Source organism: Nuphar pumila, chromosome 5 (assembly GCF_984573655.1).
Source record: "Nuphar pumila chromosome 5, dmNupPumi1.hap1.1, whole genome shotgun sequence".
In the NCBI taxonomy this organism is placed as follows: domain Eukaryota; kingdom Viridiplantae; phylum Streptophyta; class Magnoliopsida; order Nymphaeales; family Nymphaeaceae; genus Nuphar; species Nuphar pumila.
The window spans coordinates 25,105,285-25,125,731 of record NC_143253.1 but is presented as its reverse complement, the minus strand read 5'-3'; the positions used below and the strand labels follow the sequence as shown (position 1 = coordinate 25,125,731).

At 36.7% G+C, this 20,447-nt stretch overlaps 1 protein-coding gene across 2 annotated transcripts; it reads right to left on the bottom strand.

Annotated features, from left to right (window-relative positions):
• Positions 1 to 3,667: 3,667 nt before the first annotated feature.
• On the bottom strand, positions 3,668 to 9,197 carry LOC149837163 (ubiquitin-NEDD8-like protein RUB2). 2 transcript variants are annotated; one of them, XR_016431892.1, is made up of 3 exons: positions 9,044 to 9,197; positions 8,036 to 8,389; positions 3,668 to 3,931 (listed from the first exon to the last, which is right to left on the bottom strand). XR_016431892.1 is itself a non-coding variant. In XM_090005861.1 (3 exons), the coding sequence occupies exons 1-3, from the start codon at positions 9,179 to 9,181 to the stop codon at positions 3,817 to 3,819; spliced, it is 513 nt and encodes a 170-aa protein (XP_089861987.1). In that variant the 5' UTR covers positions 9,182 to 9,194; the 3' UTR covers positions 3,668 to 3,816. The 2 variants fall into 2 exon arrangements, 1 of the variants encoding a protein (XP_089861987.1); XM_090005861.1 differs by having other exon boundaries at positions 8,130 to 8,389; positions 9,044 to 9,194.
• Between the last annotated feature and the right edge of the window lie 11,250 nt (positions 9,198 to 20,447).

Here is a 20,447-nt window from a genome sequence, read left to right as displayed (position 1 = left end):
ATATATATATATATAAAGAGAGAATTTATACATTGAACTTTAAGAATCAAACTAGTTATCCTAAAAATATGCTTCACACACACACACACACACACACACATATATATATATGATAATTTAAACAATGATTAAATGAAAAATTAACAATGATTATAAACATCTTATAAACATGTATATACAAAATAATAAATGAATAAAGTACCTGTCAATGAGCACTGAACCTTGTTTCTCATTGTGATCTCTTTCTCAGAGCTTGCATTTTCTCCTTCGAGACATCAACCTCAGACTCCTTAGGATGTTCCTCTTAAGATAGTCCAATGCACTCTCCAGCCTAGCATAAACATCTCTCTGAGCATCTGATCCAACCACAGGACCCTTACTCACCTCCACGTTTCGAGGACCCTCCACATTAACCTCAACCATAGGGTTCACATCCTCCCTTTCTTGAGGTACCTCATCTGCCCTTGTAAATGACTCTTTCCCTCTATTATCCACACTCTTCATCTTTATCTTGCCACTGTAGGTGACTGCATCTTCAAATTCATCTATCTGGGCATTAAGGTTAGCAACAACCTAAGAGTGAGCCAATGGATCAAACTTCTTTACCATTGAGTCTCCTCCCCTCCTTAGATGCTTCCGAGATGGGAGAAGATTGTGACCATAAACTCTTCAACTTTTTTTGCAGAGTCTGCCTCAAATTTAGGCCATGATGAAATTGTTAGTTGTTGTTTGGACAACATTAAAGGTGTTTGTTGTTGGTTGTTTGAGCACAAATTTTTGGGTTTCTGTTTATTGAGGGTACATTTTTTTGTAAAAAATGTTGGACACCTAGATATTTTGCAATGGAGCAGGATCTCTCTATCCACGTGTTAAGCATACACCGTGCTTCATAATACAAAGGATTACACCGTTCATAATTCTTCTTCTATGCTTCAATACTAGAAGATGATGTGGTTATGGACCCCTCCGACATAGTTTCTTATCCTCTATATTGTATTAAACAAATTCAAATTTTTTTATAATAACAAGACAAGAAATATAGGTAAACAGGTAGGCAATAGAGACATGACATAGGTTATTGAAAAAACATTGCAAAAAATAAATAAAATAGCCTATTGATAATGCAAAAACCTGAATAGTTAAGGAAACAAAAAAAATCAAAAAATGATATCTAATTATGTTTATAATACAAGATACATAACATATAAACAACAAAACTAGAGAATAACAACATACTGATCGTTAAAACAAGCAGAATAGGATATTAAACATGCAAAGATATCTAAAAAACCATGCAATTGTTTAACAAAATAACTAACTCATGCTAATTGCCAATGTTTCAAAAAAATAACCGATTCAAGTCGTTGTTTCAAAAAAATAACTGATTCAAGCCTCAATGACAATCAATTTTTATACAATCGAAGAGTCACATTTATTACTTGTACAAAACTCCATAAACAAGAAGAAAATTCACATTGTATTCATCCTCAAAATGTGCAATGTTTTTGAAAATTTGCATATATGTCAACAAAATCACATATAAAGAGCATATTCACAATTACCTTATTTGCGATGGTCGTTTAGGAGTACCACCATCACGAAAATTCATAACAGGTATTATGCGTAGATCATTACATATTTGTGGATCTCCTTAGGATCTTCGCACGGTATCACTCAAATTTAGTATCATATATGCGACTCTAGTCCAATATTTGCAAAGTTACGAGGTTCAATTTAATAAGAGGTTCACAAATTTTGTTATGCAAACTTCATGAGGTATATGCAGATTTAGTTCGGTATTTGCAAAGTTACGAATAGTCAGTTTAACAGGAGGTATACAAATTTTGTTATGCAAACTTTGTGAGGTATATATAAATTTAGTCTGATATTTGCGAAGTTACGAGGAGTCAGTTTAACGAAAGGTTCACAAATTTTGTTACGCGAACTTCATAAAGTATATATGAATTTAGTTCGATATTTATGAAGTTATGATGAATCGGTTTAATAGGAGGTTCATAAATTTGGTTATGCGCACTTGGTGAGATTCACATAAGAAAACTGGTGAATCTACATTTAAGTGAGAGTTTGCAATAGCCAATGAACCGACCAACATATTGCGCAAACTTTGTGAGGTTTGTAAATGCAAAGGGTAAAAAGGTTCTAACAAAATTGGCTATTTGCGATTTTAAACATAGGGTGAATTTAAAAAAAATTGAGGCATTTGGGAAAACATGTCATTCTTACCATACAATAGTCATTTTCTGTATATTTTATGTTACACTTAATAGTTCATATTTTGGATGTATCATTCTATTTTTATATATATTTTATGCATTCTTTTTATATGTTACACTTAAAGTATATATTATACATAAAAAATATATTTTTTTATCTATATGAGCTCAATTGAGCCACCGAGCCAGACACCCTGTGTTCGGGATCAATTTGTTTAAGCTAAACGTGCTGCTCATGGTTCAGCTCACCAGCTATTCGAACTGATAATGAACAAGTTCATCACGAGCTGCTTGGTTTGCTTACCAGCCCTAGCTGGGATGGGAGTTGAGGAATTATGTTCAAATCTGGTGTTTGGCAGAATAACATTGAGACGGTAGCTTATAGACATGAGACGGGAAATATGAGCAATAATCTGAGCGTTTGCACTAAGAGTGGATTGGGTAATTACCACCACTTAGAGCCCACAGGAGCTACGCAAACATGGCAAGTTGAAGGATGTCAAGAATTCAATACTCATTAGCGCGTCTTCTTTGCCCTAAAGCCCTAAAAACAGGCCCATTGGTAAGCAAAAGAGGCGGTCGAAGGGTTTTAACTGCTGGAGGTGGCACATATGGCAGGGCATCAATCTCTCCCAGGTCCCACCACCGGAGTGGGGGTTTACCTTTGTTGAATTAAAAACAAAAAAAAGTACAACCACATCTTAAAAGTGTTGGAATCTGGGTAGCTCTCACTTTTCCAAATGCATAAACTTCCTTGGATTCTGAATTTTCAAACAGAGCCTTGTTGGAGTCCAAAAAATTCAGCCACTTCACAGGCCAATTCTTCATCAATCCTAGGTCAGCAACAGACCTCATCCATGTGAAGCTGTCAGTCCCTGACTCCAACCTCCCAATAACGGATAATCAGATACCATGCAGGACTCTCGGCACAGGGATATTCTCAAGAAGAGAATCTCAATGATAAATTAAAAAATATTATTTCAAGAAAATACCAAGAATTCTTGGCATATTTAAAATTTAACCACCATGAGATTCAAATCCCAGACCCTTTGGTTATAATGGTGCAACCTAACCAGCCATATCATATTTCTATTTTTTGTGAATCTATTGATAGAAATCATGGAGATATCTAAATACGGATGAAAAAAATGGATGAATGGAGAGAATAAACGAGTCAATGACCATACCGATCAGGCTACTGATCAAAAGCCAACACCAGGATTCACAGAAACATGGATGACAATTCAACCGCCCATTTTAACCCCCCTGGTAAGATTGGTCTGACTGTAGAAGAGCCTAACAATAACTAGCCTTACAACAAGAGGTACTTAACAAGCATCTTCAATTTGAGAACAGCAACAGAAACCAATAATGAATGCCTGTTTTGTGTAACTGCAGTATGAAACCTTCATCAGGTAGCACCCTCGGATCCATTTGCCTATAAAAAGTTTTAGGCCTTCATAAAGATTATACAGAAGTCATATGTTCGTCTGTGTAGAACACAAATCACCAAAATCATGCAAAGATAGTATATGGGTTTGCAATATTTAACCGTCATGTATGAATATAGCAGTGATGATCTTTACTCATGATTACCACCACGAAGAGCAAGCACAAGATGAAGAACAGAACCACCCTCAATGTTGTATTCGCGAGCCGTCTTGTCATCAGCCAATTGTTTGCCAGCATAAATCAGCCTGTGCATGCAGCAAGTAAGTTCGACGATGCAACAGAAGCAAAGAATCAAGTTCATAGACATTCTGACAATTTGTAGACTCATCATTAAAATGCAAATAGGACTCAGCAAAAGCGAGTTACAAGCATTGATTGACAAGGTTTATACTTTGAGATAATGTCAGTGCAATCTGTGCAACTGTACCATAATTTACCATACATCCATATGATGCCAATTAAATCATGTTGAAATACTAAATAAAGCACAACACATCCTATGGTTGTGACTTGCTTCCAAGGAGAGCAGATCAGGTCACATTGTATATAACCCATTTGTCAATTACATTCAATCCCAACCGCACATCTCACTTGATGATGGAGATGCATGGGGACACCAACCTCACAGTTGCCTAATGAGTTGTGCAGTGGGATTGAATATAACTGATGATTGGTTATATACAATATCAGCTGACCTGCCCTCGCTTCCAAACTGAGCAAGATGGAAAGTACTGTGCAAGTTGCAACCTTCAATCAATCACAAGAAATGCAATAAAAATTATAACTTGCAATGTTACTGAATCTCTTGAAAGCAAATTTTTTCTTTTTAAGCAGTAAAGAAAATTTTCCTTCCAAAAATGAAATTTTTTAATATAACTATTAAATTAATCACCTAGACCAGGGAAAATAGAACATGAATATAAAAAATTAAAATTTTAATTTTTAACATATAACCAAGATTGAAAGAATCAAGTCACCCAACCATCTAATTTTTAAGTTGAGCAATGATAAAATTTGAGAAGAATATGGTCCTTGGGTACTTCCAATGGAATTTATCACTAAGTTTTGCTTCTACCTGGCTTGTATTGAACTGCGGAGGAAGATCACAGATGAAAGGTTGATCATAAAGAAAGGACATTGTTCCTTTGGGAAAGGAACAAAAAGATTTGTTCTACTTCATCTATTATAGCTTCAAAACTTAAAAGAGGCATTATGTATTGTTTGCAACCTCAGCAAAGATGAAACAAAAGATTATGCCAATATAAAGTGCAATTCCACTTTTAATCTGTATAGGTGAGAATATATGGCATGAACGTGTAGCTGTTTGGCCTTAAATTAACCAAGCACAAAATCAGTAAGGTCCCCTCGCATCTTCAAGAAGGACAAAGCTAGTAGCATAACAAAATAGAGCGAACCATACCAAATTGCTTCTTACCATTTATCCAAAAAATAAAAAACACAGCAAGTAAATTATGAAATTAACCTACATTAAACTGAATCAAAGGAAAGAGAGAAAAAAAATCAACAGAATATCTTTGCAATAAGCCATGAAACTCATTTGGATCCTATATTCCTCATTCGCACTCGAACAGCTCTCAGATCAGGTGCACGTAGACTGCATCACCATGTAACAAAAATACCGGAGAGAGCTGCTACAGAGTGTATAGATGCACAGTACACATCCCCCTATATGATGATATGATCATGCTGAAAAACATCACTTTCCAGTAGGAAACAAACAAAGTGCCTATGTAACAAAAACTCTGGAGAAATGTACTAATAGACTATACAAATATGAACTCCACATTCTCTTGTATGATGACATGAACCCGCTGACATTTCACCAAGGTAGCAGCAAGTTCAGAGAACAAATTATGTCACACACACACATGCATGCATGCACACGCATGATCATGGTTGGCAAAGTCGCCAAGTCACACCAATGACATGGCTACTCAGTTCGAGCAGGGACCCGAATGATTTTCAATCTGAGATAAAATTAGAAATTTCCAAACCTAGATTGGGACCAGAGTTATCGAAAGCTTCTTAGATAGGTGAGAAGCGTACTTCTAGAAACTCACTTCGGAAGCACGATACTCATTTTCGAAAATTGATAGGAATCTCAACTCTTCTCTGTTCCCACACGCTTCGTCCATGCTTCCTATATGTCCTCTCGCGCTTCTTTTCATGTTTTCTAGGTGCTTCGTCTCACGCTTTCCACTCACTTCCCATGTGCCCTCTCTAAATTGGTCATCATCATTTTTAGGTTGGAAAAAAATATAATTGTTACTCCAAAAAAATCATGAGATTCAATAATAATCATTTTTATTTTAGTTTTTATTCGCTTCCCATTCGATTCTCATATCACTTTCTTTTCGATTCTCATTTCACTTTCAAATTGATTCTTCACTTCTCGCTTCCTAAATTTTTTAAAATGCTTCGTTTCTCACTTCTGCTTCCCATATCGTTTCCCACTTTCGCTTCCTAGTTTGGTAACCTTAGTTGGGGATCAGCGTAAACTGGTCAACTCATCTGGGTCAAATGAGGTTATTAAGAACTGCCCAAGTTGGGTGCATTTCCTTGTTTTGCTTTTTATAAGTTTAATTTGATAAGGAAAGAGGACATCGTTTAAGTTGCCTTATTCATCTTCACTGTTTCCTAAATCCTAATAATTAATGTGTTGCCTTCTCCCTGTGCATTTCTAATTGACATATTTGTACTTGATTTGGTATTCATAGATATACTTGGTTATCAAAGCAAGCACTAAAAAGGACATGATATGCGACTTCTAAATTTTCATGTTAATTATATTTCTTTTTTTTTTTACATTTTCATAACTTTTTGAATATTTTAAATATATTTTTTCATGATTTTTTTTTTACTTTTAAATATATTAAAAAGAACTCCTGAGTCATCCGAGTTGACTTGCCAAGTCATGAGCTGAAGGTCAACTGAGATTTGCCCAAGATTCTTGGTTTGTCAACCATGCATACACATGCACGCAGAACACACACATGCATGCACACGCGAGCACACAACAAGCAACTCAACATCTCATCCTATTTTGCAAACATATGTGCACATGTCGAGAAATAAAAGTGAAAGAATGTCAATGACAAAATTTCCTAAACACCAAAACTTTCTAATTCAATAAGCCATCTACAACAAATTACAGAAAGAAAATATGAATAGAAAATTAGATGAAAAAGTTATCATTATCCATCTTTAATAAAGCATGTACACTAATAGGTATTTGTACAAGCAGGACAGAACTGGACTGTGTCCCCACAAATGGCACCATACATATTACAGCGAGGATGAGATGAAATGCCATCACTACAACCAACACACAATAATAGATAGAACTGAGAAACAGATCATATGAACCAGTTATAAAAGTGGGAAGCTGGCCACAGCTATCACATAATAGCAAGGGGACAATCAAATGCACAGATAACAGCTGATTACCTTAGTTGTCAAAGGCGGAGTGTAGGCGCAGCACCACCGCCTGGGCGACCAGGTCTGGGCGGTGGGGTCCTATTTTAGCACCTAGCTCGCTTAGGTGATGCCTAGGCTTAAGCCTAGGTCGGTCAATTGTTTTTTTACGTTGACTCGATATAAAAGGGGAAAAAAAAGGAAACCTTCTCTCTCTCTCCTCTCGTCTCAGTCTGATGCACAGTTGCACCCACATATATATTTTTTATGTGTAAATATATATAATTATATAATATTAACATATTTGTGTACTTAATTCAAATATAATCTATAAACATATGAGTTATCTATTTGACTGCTTTTATGTAATATAATTGTTTTACAGTGTTCGACAACATGTTATTATTTGTTTATTGCTTATCGTTAATTGATTTTATGTTGTATACATGTTTGTTACAAATTTTAGTAGTTTGTTTACAAATTTTGTATGTTTTTTTTTATTTGGGGTACCGCCTAGTCCGCCTATGCCTCGCCTAGTCTTTTTAGGGGCTCACTGCATAGGCTCCGCCTAGCACCTTTGACAATGATAGCTGGATTATTAAAAGTTGAATTATAGTAGCCAAGGTGTGCAAAGTTTGAACCCAACTAGGGACAGTGACCCAGCTTGACAATCGAAGAAACAGGAAACAGATAACAGTAATAACCGTAATGCTGATGATGAAAAAAAAAGTGAAACATCAGTTAGGAAAATTAGCTGAACAGATAACCAAATGAAGACTATCAATTTAAGATATAAATAACCAAGCAAACCAATTAAAGGTTGACAAGACAAATTCAGATTCCAGAACAGCCAAACAATGTGAAATCAAATAACAAGAAGATAAATCAGACGGACACTAGAAACAAAAACTTACATGCAAATGCTCAACCAAGAAAACACATAATTCTTTCTAAAGTAAGCGATCAGATAAACCCATCCGGAATTAGTGAAAAACACAGAGACCACACCTCTGTTGTACAGGCGGAATGCCTTCCTTCTCTTCCACACGCTCCTTGACCCTGTCAATGGTATCGGTTGGCTCGATATCAATCTCGATTTCTTTCCCAGTAAGTGTCTTTACCTTGATCATGGTTCCACCCCTAAGCCTCAAAACCAAGTGAAGGGTGGACTCCTTCTGGATGTTGTAATCTGCAAGAGTCCTCCCATCTTCCAATTGCTTCCCGGCAAATATTAGCCTCTGCTGATCCGGGGGAATGCCCTCTTTATCCTGCAGAAAACATAACACCCATATTCTCTATTTAGACTATCACCCACAAAACCAATAGAAGAAAACAATGGAAGGAACATTGAAAAGAGGGAATAGGACCAAAAGAATCCATTGAAAAACAAAAAAATCAACAGAGGAACTCATTAGTTCTTCATAAGCCAAACCGCTCTGTCTTAGAAATCAAACGGAAAAAATGAAACTCAGAAAACCAGCTGAACCCCACAAAGGCCAAAAGCTCAACTTCTTAATCCATGAAAAGTTTGAAATAAAAAAACCCAACATATTCCTTTAAAGGAAGGCTAAAAGATGGATTTGTGAACCCTTTTTCTGTTCTGAAAAGCAAGCCCACAAAAATTAAAATCTAAATTACGAGCCAAAAATAGGAGCCCTTTCCATCAAGAGAGAGACAGAGAGAGTAAAGAAAAAAATCAATAGATGGGTAGTCCGAAAAGAGAAGGAAGAAAAAGAAAAACCAAATTTCATACTCAAAGCACCGGTTTCTCCTCCTGCTCCTGATACAGATCCCTCGGAAAAGCAATACCAACAAACCAAAAGCGCCCAACAAAATGAAAAGAAGAAACAAGAAAGGAATAAAGGGCACGCAGAGAGAGAGAAACAGAGAGGGAGGCGTGATCTCCAGTGTCTCCACAGAACCTGAATCTTGGCCTTGACGTTGTCGATGGTATCGCTGCTCTCGACCTCCAAAGTGATCGTCTTCCCCGTCAGGGTCTTCACAAAGATCTGCATCTCTCTCTCTCTCTCTCTCGCTAGGATAAACAAGGGAACGCCCATTTTTTTTTCATTTGGCCGTCGTATTTATGTTGGAGTACAGTCTCTTTCTCTCTCTCGGTATTTATTTATTTGAGAAAACTCCATTTAGGGCCAACTTTTGCCCTTAATTTTAATTATGGGCCTCGCATTCTTGAATTCCTGATATAAGCCTCAGTTTTCTTATGAATTTCCAAACAGAGGCATGCATTAAGGGATGCTAACAGTTCGGGTTTGGGTCATATATCCGATCGGCCCGAATCCGTTTAATCAGATTTGGTAAGGTAAGTTGCATCCGATTACTAAACCGGTTGGATTTCGATATAACAAAACAAGTTTGGGAGTCGGACCAGATTTTACATAGCAATCCATTAAATGCTAGTAGATGCATGAGGGTAGGTTGGTTTGATGTCATGAGATTTAGAAAGCGAATATTTGCACAACACCCGAAAAGCAACCAAACGTGAGATTCGAGTTCTTATGAGTTGTGTACAGCTCTGTGAGATTTATAAAAAATTTGCCATAATATCGCAAGAAATTGCCTGAAAATTTAAAACACGAGATTTTCAAACTGTCATGATATTTACATTTTTAGCATATATGTATCATGAAAACCCACGAGATTTTTATTTTTAAATGTATTTTATTTATATTTTTTTATAAAAAGTATTTTTTAGATTTTTTAATTTATTTTTTATTGTCAAGATTTTGCCAAAAAAACATGAGATTTATGAAAATTTTAAAAATCTTCCAAGTTTTTGACTGCCGATATTTTGCCTTTTTTAAACTTTTGTCACTATGGTGTATAGCACCTAGGGGTGGCAATTTCTGACACGACCCGCCAACCAGACCCGCCAACCCGCCTCTTAGGCGGGTTCGGGTTGGGCTTAAGCCAACCCGTTTAATAAACGGGTCGACCCACGTAACCTGTTTATTAAACAGGTCGGGTTTGGGTTGGGGGTATGCCAACCTGCCAACCCGGCTGACCCGTTTAATAAACGGGTTAGGCGGGTGGGTCAACCCGTCGACCCGCCAACCCGACCCGTCCAACCCGTCAACCCGACCCGCCAACCTGACTACCTGCCAACCCGATCCGTCAACCCGCCAACCCGACCCGCCAACCTGACCCGCCAACCTGAAAACCCGTTTACCCGACCCAACCCATTTATTAAATGGGTTGGCGGGTCGTGTCGGGTTACCCGTTTATTAAACGGGTCGGGTTCGTGTTTGCCACAGCTGACCCGTTTAATAAACGGGTCGGGTTCGGGTTCGGGTTGAGGTATGCTGACCCGCCAACCCGACCCGCCAACCCGACCCGATTGCCACCCCTAATAGCACCCCCAAAAGCAAGCTTTTGCAAATGAGGCCTGGGTTGGATCTCATGATATTCTAGTTCTCATGAGATTTAGAAAGTAAATCTCATTTGCACAGCAGCCCCACAAGCAACCGAGCCTAATGAAATCTCATTTTCCAAAGAGAGTCACGTCTCAACAGTGCAAGCCTCATTTAAAACATAAAATAAATGTCAATGGAAGAGTAATGGGTCCTGCTAAACCCATTTGGTGCTAATTAGCATGTTAAATGGGATTTTTGAGCTTTTTCTATTATTTTTTAAATTCTGACCTTACAGATATGATCTATGTACTTGATTTTATATGAATCAGCTCTTGAAGCGATTGATTCCAATACGTGGGTGGGTTTTTATAAAGCTCAAAAAATCAACCGTCCAAAATCTTTGTAAATTTTTTAGGATCCGAACATTATTTTTTTTTTTTTATCAAAAACACATGATTCAGGTGTGGATTCTTAGTAAATGGATCAGGACCAACATATTTATAGGGCTGGAACCACCTAAAAAAGTACTGGAGAAGCCCGAAAACCCCCATTTAGCATGAGGTTTAACACCAAATGGGTTTAGCACGGATCCATTTTCGGTCAATGGAAATACCACCATTAATAATTGAGAAGTGTTGTTAAACTAATCAAGAAGTTAAATAGCATTTTTAAAACCAACATCATCACTAGCAAAGCAATACTCAGTTACTGTTTTCAACATTTCAATAAATGGGCAACAAGTTGAAAATTAAGGACTTTCCTAATAACAAGAATTTATTCGGATTAGGAGTAGTTGTTTAGACAATCCTACTCGCATTCAGTTTTAGCGACTTGCTCCGAAGCCAATTTAACCTAGATCCAATTTAATCAATACCAAGTCAGACCCGTTAACATTATTACTTTCATTTATTATTGTCATTAACTCAAGTTAAATCACAAGTCAAATTACAGTAATAACCTTTATGATTAAGACTTCTAATTGTTTACTTTTTTTTTAAATAAGGATGAATGTGTATTTTTCAATTTTTAAAAGACAATAAAGAAAATTAAAAAGATTGAAAATTGAAAAGAAATCACATTTTTTAAGATGATAGATGTTGACCTAAGCCTTATTTGATTATTAGGAGAAAAGGTTTGGCTTATAATTAGAATTTTAGAAACGTGAAGCTCATATTTGAAATTAAAAGGTGGCTCTTAAATGAAATTGTCCTTTTTGAAGTACTCTTCATCGAATATTGATTTCAGAAAAAAATTCTTTAGCCAATTTTTTGTGGTAGGATAAAAAAAAAGAGAAATATATATATATGATTATTTTTTAGAATCTGTGTTTCTTGATGTATGATCAGAAAAATATTTTCTATGGTTACAAATCTTCACAGTTGAAAAAAAAAAAACTAAATTTCTTGTTATGATTTTAATTCCTGTCACGCATTTTTGAGTGAAAAAAATTCTGTTATTATACTGTATAGTTTGAAAAAAATTTCTGTTATCGTGTGTGTGTATATATATACACTGCCCAATATAGTTTTAAAAAATTTCTGTTATCGTATATACATATCCCTGTATAGTTCATTTTTTTTTATTATCGTGTATATATATATGCTTCCATGCATAGGTTTGAAAATTTTGCTGTTATCGTATATACCTATGCTATCCAGGATAGTTTCGAAAAAAAATTGTATTAGAACACACTATGCAACCCCTGTGTATGAAACAATATTTAATACCGTTTACTATTTGGTTTAAGTATTTTTTATGAAGAAAAATATATTTTTAGTTATGATACAAGGTGTTGTTCAAGTGCCTTTGCTTTTGAAATTTTCAGTGATGTCATATTATGATAGCAATGCACGTGAATGTTAAATTAAAAAGATGTCAAAATATGAACAACATTATTCCTATGCAATCTGATTTTTGTGAATTGTTGTTATTTTATGAGAGCAATTCTCGTAGATTTTTATTTATTAAATGTTACAAATATGATTAGCGCTTCCTGTTCATATACATACCAAATTTGTATGAACAACCTCTTACATGCATTCTTATCCAATGAATACTCATGTTATATATATATATATGTTTAAAATAAATTTCTATCATATTCGAACAACCCATACTCATGTGCATTTGAGATAAAATTTTCTGTTATAACGCGCTCTACTTATATGCATTATAAAAAAACAAAAATTTTATTAACCTATTTAAATTAAATGTTAGTTTTGTCAAAGAAAAAATCGGTTTCAGCCTCTCACTAGAGTGTTGTGAATACTCTCAAGAAAAAAAAATCAATAAATATGTTTTGAAATTTGATTATATATATATATATATATATATATATATATATATATATATATATATATATATATATATATATATATATATATATATATATATATATATATATGTGTGTGTGTGTGTGTGTGTGTGTGTGTGTTGGATAATATGAGGTTTTATAAAAAAAAATATTCAGTTTGAGAAATAAATATGTATACTTGAAATAATTCATTTTTATATGCATATTATGTAAATCTTGAAATGAGAATGTATACATCACTTAAGGCTTTTGGAAAAAAAGCAAAGAAAAAGTAAACACTTACCAATATTTAGACATATACATGTGTGCACAAAAATCAAACCCGATTCATAGAATGTATGTGAGTATAGTTGCACGTGAATTGGGTGAAACCTCGTATATATTGGCCTTAGTAGGTCACGTATGTATTTATGAACCTCATGTGGTTTGTTGAAAAAAAACATAATAAAAGAGAAAATTAAAAACTATATTTTTAGTTGTTATAGAACCACGAAAGATGAATTTTAAAAAAAATAATACTAGTTAATCTAAGAAACTAATGGTTTAACCTATACATGGGCCCTAGTGGTCATGTATGATGTTTGGAATCCATAAACTCGAGATTTATGATTGCTCTCAATTTCTTTTCTCATAATGTGGCCCTTGCAAAATAATTTTCTCAAATAAGAACTTACTGTTAGGCACGGTAAAAGCTCGTTGAGAGTGCAATAAGGTGTTTGCACTGGTTTTAAAAAATAAATTTTCTCTTCAAATAGAAATTTCAGTGTCTTATTGGGAAAGACCATGAGAAACTGAAAGGTATATTAAAAAATTAAAAAATTAATAATGAATCAAAATTAACATAAACAAGATAAAAAAATTCTTGGTTACGCCTTGAAAGATGAGGTAACTTGCCACCTTGAGTGACTCTTTACTCGCCTTAAGAGCGAGCTTGCACAAACCCCATGGGATTATGCTGAATTGCCAACATACTCCTTTTCAGCTGTCAGTAGCGTGTTACTATTATGGGCCCCACTTTGGTCACTAGAGCGGACCAATTCCCAACCACGGTGGCTCACAGGACACTGACTCTTTTTGTTGTTGGAGGTCAAACTACATAAGCTAGCAGTAGTCCACTACGACTTTTTTCAAGAAAAGAAACTCCTTGATGAAAGATTCTAAGCCTTGGTGCTGACGAACTGAGTTCTTATAGGGTTTAAAATAAAATGCCTAAATTACTCATGGTTGAATATACACCCTCATGTAGACCGACAAATCTATAGCGACCCAAGGCACTGGTGCCCTCGTGGAGATAATAATATTATTGAAACTTAAGCTAATTGTGGTGTGCACGAGTAGAAAGCAAAAGATAACCTAAATAAATAAATAAATAAATAAATAAATACATACATACATACATACATATATATATATATATATATATATATATATATATATATATATATATATATATATATATATATATATATATATATATATATATATATATATATGCAAGAATTTAGATTTTGCACACTTGTGTGTCACCTCTCGAGTTAGAAGTGCTGTCGAGTCAAATCCTACAAAGAGCATGGGTTTAAGACTCATAGTTAGCCATGAACTTAGTTGGAGTTCAATTTGACTTGATGACCTGCCATGTCCTCTATTGTATAGTGGGTGGTCGTATTTCTTGTCGAGACTTTTGGTTTGTTTCACCCCAGCTTATTTTTTCTTTTTCAAGTACCCACGAGTAGGCGAGCTTGGGGTTCAATTCATGTAGGCGTGAGGGAATAGGGGTCAAGGGGTGCTCTCGGGTTTACATCCCTTTGGGGTGATTTTCCTGTTCCTATATAAAAAAAAGTGAAATTTCTAGGTAATTTTTGTAAACAAGAAAAAATAAGAAAGGTGGTAACAACACTTAAAAATGCATTTTATGAATTTGACACTGCGGTTTGCCACGGCAAAGACAATTCTGAATTAGATGAGATTTGAAATCATGTGATTTTAAATCACAAGAAGCTCATTGCATCCTCAAATCATGGTCAATTGAGAAAACAACTCTCTTTTGCCATTCTCTTATGATTGCTTTGTCATGAGGAAATGGAGCCCAAGAGAATGTTTATCTCATTTGGATGAAGAAAGTTTTGGCGTGAGGGAATAGAGATGATGAGAATCTTTTTACCTTATTTGAATGAAAAAATGACTTGGATGAAAGATTGATTCTTATGGAATAGTAACAAACATACCTAGACATACATTCATTTCCCTTTATTGCATTGAAAATAAACTAGAGAATTTAGAAACATGGTTAGTGTATCATTCATATTAGAAAAATAACTAATTGGAACATGTATTTGTTAAGAGTTGCAAACAAGTTGAACCAAATAAAATTTAAGTTGTTTTTGATAAGGATAATGATCATACAGTTACATCTCCTAATGATAATAGTTTCTCATAAACCAAATGCGCCATCCAGGTTTTAGATAACTCAAATAAAGTTCAGGAAAATAAATCAAATGAAGTTCAAAGAAATCAGATTCGATCAAGAGAGGAGTAGCATGAGCCAACCGTATATCCGATATTATTGTTTTTGATAGAGTTATCAAAAATGATAATTTCTATCATTTGTTATCGTATCTAACCGTGCAATTCGATATTCTAGAACTGTGTATTTTAAACATTGTTATGCTTATAAATAGAATACTCTATCCTCTCGATGAACAAAAGAGTAAAAATAGAGTTTATCATCTTGTTTGTTATTCTTTCATGAGCTCGCAAGGGCATGATAAGGATAATAATCATACAATTACATCTCCTAATGATAATGGTTTATCAAAAACCAAATGCACCAACCAAGTTTTGGATAACTCAAATAAAATTCAGAAACATAAATCAAATGAAGTTCAAAGAAGTCGGATTCAATCAGGAGTATCATAAGCTAACCGTATATCCGATATTATCATTTTCAATAGAGTTATCAAAAATGATAATTTTGGTCATTTGTTAATTATTTTGTTATTATATCTAACCATGTTAAGTCAATATTCTAGAACTGGGTATTCTAAACATTGTTATGCTTATAAATAGAATACTCGATCCTCTCACGAATAAGAGTGAAAATCAAGTTTATCATCGTGTTCGCTATTCTTTTATAAAAAACAATAATATCGGATATACGATTTGCTCACAATACTCCTGATTGAATCCGACCTCTTTGAACTTCATTTGATTTATCTTTCTAAACTTCATTTGAGTTATACAAAACATGGTTGACGCATTTGAATTCTGAGAAACCATTATCATTAAGAGATGTAACCGTATGATCATTATCCTTATCAGTTTAGGCCTGATTCATTAGAAAACATGAGTTCAAGTTTTCAAGTTGACTCGAGCTGGCTTCGAGCCTAGCCTACTAAGCTCTGGCTTGGTTTGATTTTGTTGACCTGATTTACATTGAGTTAGGAAACTGATTTCAAGCTCAACTTATTTATTATCGTTGACATCACTTGTCTTTTCAGTTTCCAAAGTTGTTGGAAAGTGGGATTCACTCTTCGTGATCATGGTGGCAAGTTTCTAAAGGCAGGATGGAATATCGATCGTTCAAAAATAGGGGATAGGGGCTATAGCAGTTGGATTAAGATCCTTCAAGATATCCCTTCATCTACGAAGATTATTATTGAATCCTCTTGGTTAAGTTCAGTGAAGGAGATAAAGCGAGAGATGGAAGTTAGGGGAAGTCACACAAGAGTTTTCAGCCGCTTATTGACAGGTTGTGTTGCTTCCATAGAGTGTCCATTTTTTTTTGTTTCTAAAAACCAGAATGGTCTTGGCTCGTATGTTGGCTACTTTGGAAGACAAACTCAGGACATCAGAATCCTGGCTCCCTCCATTATAATTTTGCTATGTTAATTCTGCCTAACCCTAGCTTTCTCTGTCTAAAAAAAAGACATCACTTGTCTTTTATGAGTAGACAATATTGACACCAAAGGGTTGATAATCAATGAAAAGGAACCTTTAAGGGAACAAGTCAAAGAACGTTTTTAGATGAATACTGCGATCAAAGAAAATGGTTTTATAACCTTGAAAAATAGAGTTCTACATTGAGAGTTTAAGTGAAAAAAAAAGGAATGTTAAAAATAAAGAAAGGCTATATAACTTTAATTTTTTTCTTTCAAAAGAAAACATTTTATATATAGGAACCATACTCGCTAAAACATTTGCAGGTACAACTGTAGTTTTTTTATTTTTTTTATAATTTTATTTTTTTTCATTAAACTAACCTTACAAATACAATGTACATGCTTTTTCTTAGCATGAATTGGCTCGTAGATCGTCCAATTAAGACACCTAAGCAAGCTTTTATATGGCTTAAAAAATCAACAATGTACAATCTGTTGAAAATTTTTGGGTCATAAACTCTAATTTTTGACAAAAAAAAACACAATTGAAAAGCCAATCCCCACTATTTTGGACATGCTGAGTCTATCTATGAAGTCCAATTAGATCAAAACAACTAGAACCATGAAGTTCTAGAGATGTTTGTACCTATGAATGTTTATAACAAATATTTATCCCATATATATATATATATATATATATATATATATATATAGAGAGAGAGAGAGAGAGAGAGAGAGAGAGAGAGAGAGAGAGAGAGAGAGAGAGAGAGATGAGTAACTCTTAAATTATTTCTCCTAAATCAACGTAAGCACTTCAAAAAAATATAATTGCATGTATTTTTTGATTAATCCTAATTCACAGATGTATTCATCATTGTTTATTCACTAAAAGCTCTGCTTTAAATGGAATATATTTGTGGGACCGAAATCCTACCAAAACAAAAGATTTTTGGAAAATATTATACGAAAATTGTTTTTTTTTTTCAAAACGATGTGGGGGTCTTCGCTGGTAGGAGGTCAGACTGTTCCTCCTCAAGTTGAGGTGTATAATCCAACCAAGGCTGAGATTTCTTGACAAATTTGATTTTCTGAAGCCTTTTTTGAGTACCTGTGCAATAAGCCTAGAGTGGTGGACCCACCCATGGTTCAAACAAAACAAAGACAATGTGTGCAAGTTAGCGATCAATGTAGAAAAAGTGAATCACAAGAAAAATAATGAGGAAAGAAGGAAAAAGGCATTTACTTGGGATCCAAGAAGCCTTGGCCCTCACTCGTGCACTGACAGAGTCTCCTTACTCGACCTAGAGTAGAAAACCCAACAGCGCTGTGCTTCTCTGACTGAATATCTGATGTAGGGCAGGATGGACCCAGGCCCATACCGCATGACCCATGACCCGGATCCAGATCCAGATGAGGCTTTTAAAAGCCTCATCTAGGGTTGCGTGCAAGACATATTTTTGGAGAATACGACAGTCTTTCTTTTTCGGCTTTTCTTTCAACATTTGTTCCTTTTTTCCCCAATCATTCTTTCATTTGCTTAATACTGTTCAGAGCTTTGGTCTTTAGTCTTCTTTAATATTCAGCATATTGTTTGGTTAACATTTGATTGAAATAAAATCAAGCTTCGTGGGCATTGCTATTCCATTTTTTCTGTGCACAATTGTGTGGGTCGTGCCGTTCACAACAGCCATCACAACTCATGAAGGTTGCATCAAAGAGTTGTGCCTTCATCGCCACCAGTAAGGATCGTCAAGGAACGAGGAAGCCGACACCCCCACTGCATCAAAGTGGTATCAGAGCCAGCGTCTTTTCCCTCGTCAGCAAGATGGTTTCAGAGGTGAGGGGTGATTCAACAACGAAAATCGAGCAGGAGGATGCCGACAACGCAGATCCAATGCTACGGATGATGGAAATGATGACGAAGATGCAAGAGAATGTGCTGCATATCGGCCAGGATGTGGCCGACATATCCCGAAGACTTGATGGGGTCGAAAATCGGGTTGCGAGGATCGAGTCCTCGACGACAACACCTACGCCTTCTACACAGCAAATGGATCCGATTAGGGCGGCAGCGCTGTCGTCCTCGTTGAAGCGGTGGCTGACGGTCCAGCCCAACCAACTCTTCAGGCTGTCGCGCCATCAAAAAACGCATGGAGGGAACTGTGCAGAAACCCCAGCCTCGTATCGCCTCACTCTGAGGTACCGATGATGTCCTGTGGCGAGACGACCACTCGACTGGGGGAAGAGGGGGATCTCAGTGGCATCTTGGGTGCGCCTGCCTGGAACCGACCCACGCAGCAGGGGTTGCAGGTCGGGCATGACACGCGTGGCCCAAACGTGATGCTGGGCCAGACCAAAGCGGGGCTCCCGAACCGCAGTTTGGGTGCGTGGCTGCAAATCAAGCACGACTTGCGTGGCCCGACCATGCCGCCGGGTCAGACAGTCGGCGTGCCAGCCTTAGCTCAGGCTAGGGAGGGTCTGTCGACCTTCCCAGCACCTGCACAGGGGGGTACTGTCACAACCCACCCGCAGGTTAAGGAGGCTGACCTTTTGTGGGCTGGATCTGACCTCTGGGTCTGGTCAAGACCCTATGTTAATTGGGTCTGGATCTGGTTACCGAGGACCACCCTTTGGGTTCTCGGGAGCAGGTCCGAGTCTAACACCCTCCTACCTAGCCTACCCAGTTGGGTTCAGTTTACAGTTTCCTATGAATCCGCCCCAACCCGTTAATTTTGAACCCCAAAACAGATCTTATACCGACCCAAACTTGTATCAGACCTGGACGGAGCCCCAGTTTGATTTTGAGCCGGGTCAAAACCAGACCCATAATCGTATAAATCGTGGATCGAGTTCAAATCAAGCCTTTTACCCCTACAACTTGATCCCTAATCTAACCTATCCAAATTTAGGTCCGACAAATAGTTTAGAATTAGGCCCGATTCATATCAAGTCGGGCGAATCATCTCAGTCCTATACCAACCCAACCAGATACCCAAACTCAAACCAACCCATTAACCCCATACCGATCCAAAACTAGGTCCAACACCCTTGCCATAATCCAAACCCGTTTTACCCCATTCATACCCAATTAGAAGCCGAGATCCAACAAACCCATCCGCCTTTAGTAGGACCTCCTTATATCCCGATGCAACAACGTCAGCCACAGATGGCCCCCACCCGCAGGCCAGCCCGACTGAGGCAGATTCAGCAGGGACCGGCATGACCTGAGCGCTGTCCACACGTCGTCGGAGTACCACAACACCAGCTGCCAAACGAGCATATTTGCAATGATAGAGCAATGTGGGACAATGATACTTTTTGGAACGAGTACCCTGCAGGCATGGTAGAGGCTCGTCAACAGAGAGCACCAGAGCGCCCCTCCACGTACGAAGTGAAGTTGGAGCTTCCAGAGTTCGCAGGTCGGTTCGATGCGGAGCAGTTCTTCAATTGGTCATATGCCGTCCAGTTCTTCTTCGACTACCACGAGGTCGTCGAGCACCACCGTATCTCCCTAGCCTCTACCTGATTGAGAGGCCTAGCATAAACATGGTGGGTTGAGTTGCAGAGGTCGAGGGAGCGACATGGATTAGGGTAAGTACGGACTTGGGAAGAGATGCAACAGTTGATGCAGTCTAAGTTTGTGCCATCAAATCACGCTGAGAGAGCCACAAAGAGTACCTGACCCTGCGTCAAGGCACCAATACTGTGGCAAATTACACTCTTGAGTTTCATCGTCTTTCCTTACGAGTGCAGACCGAGAAGA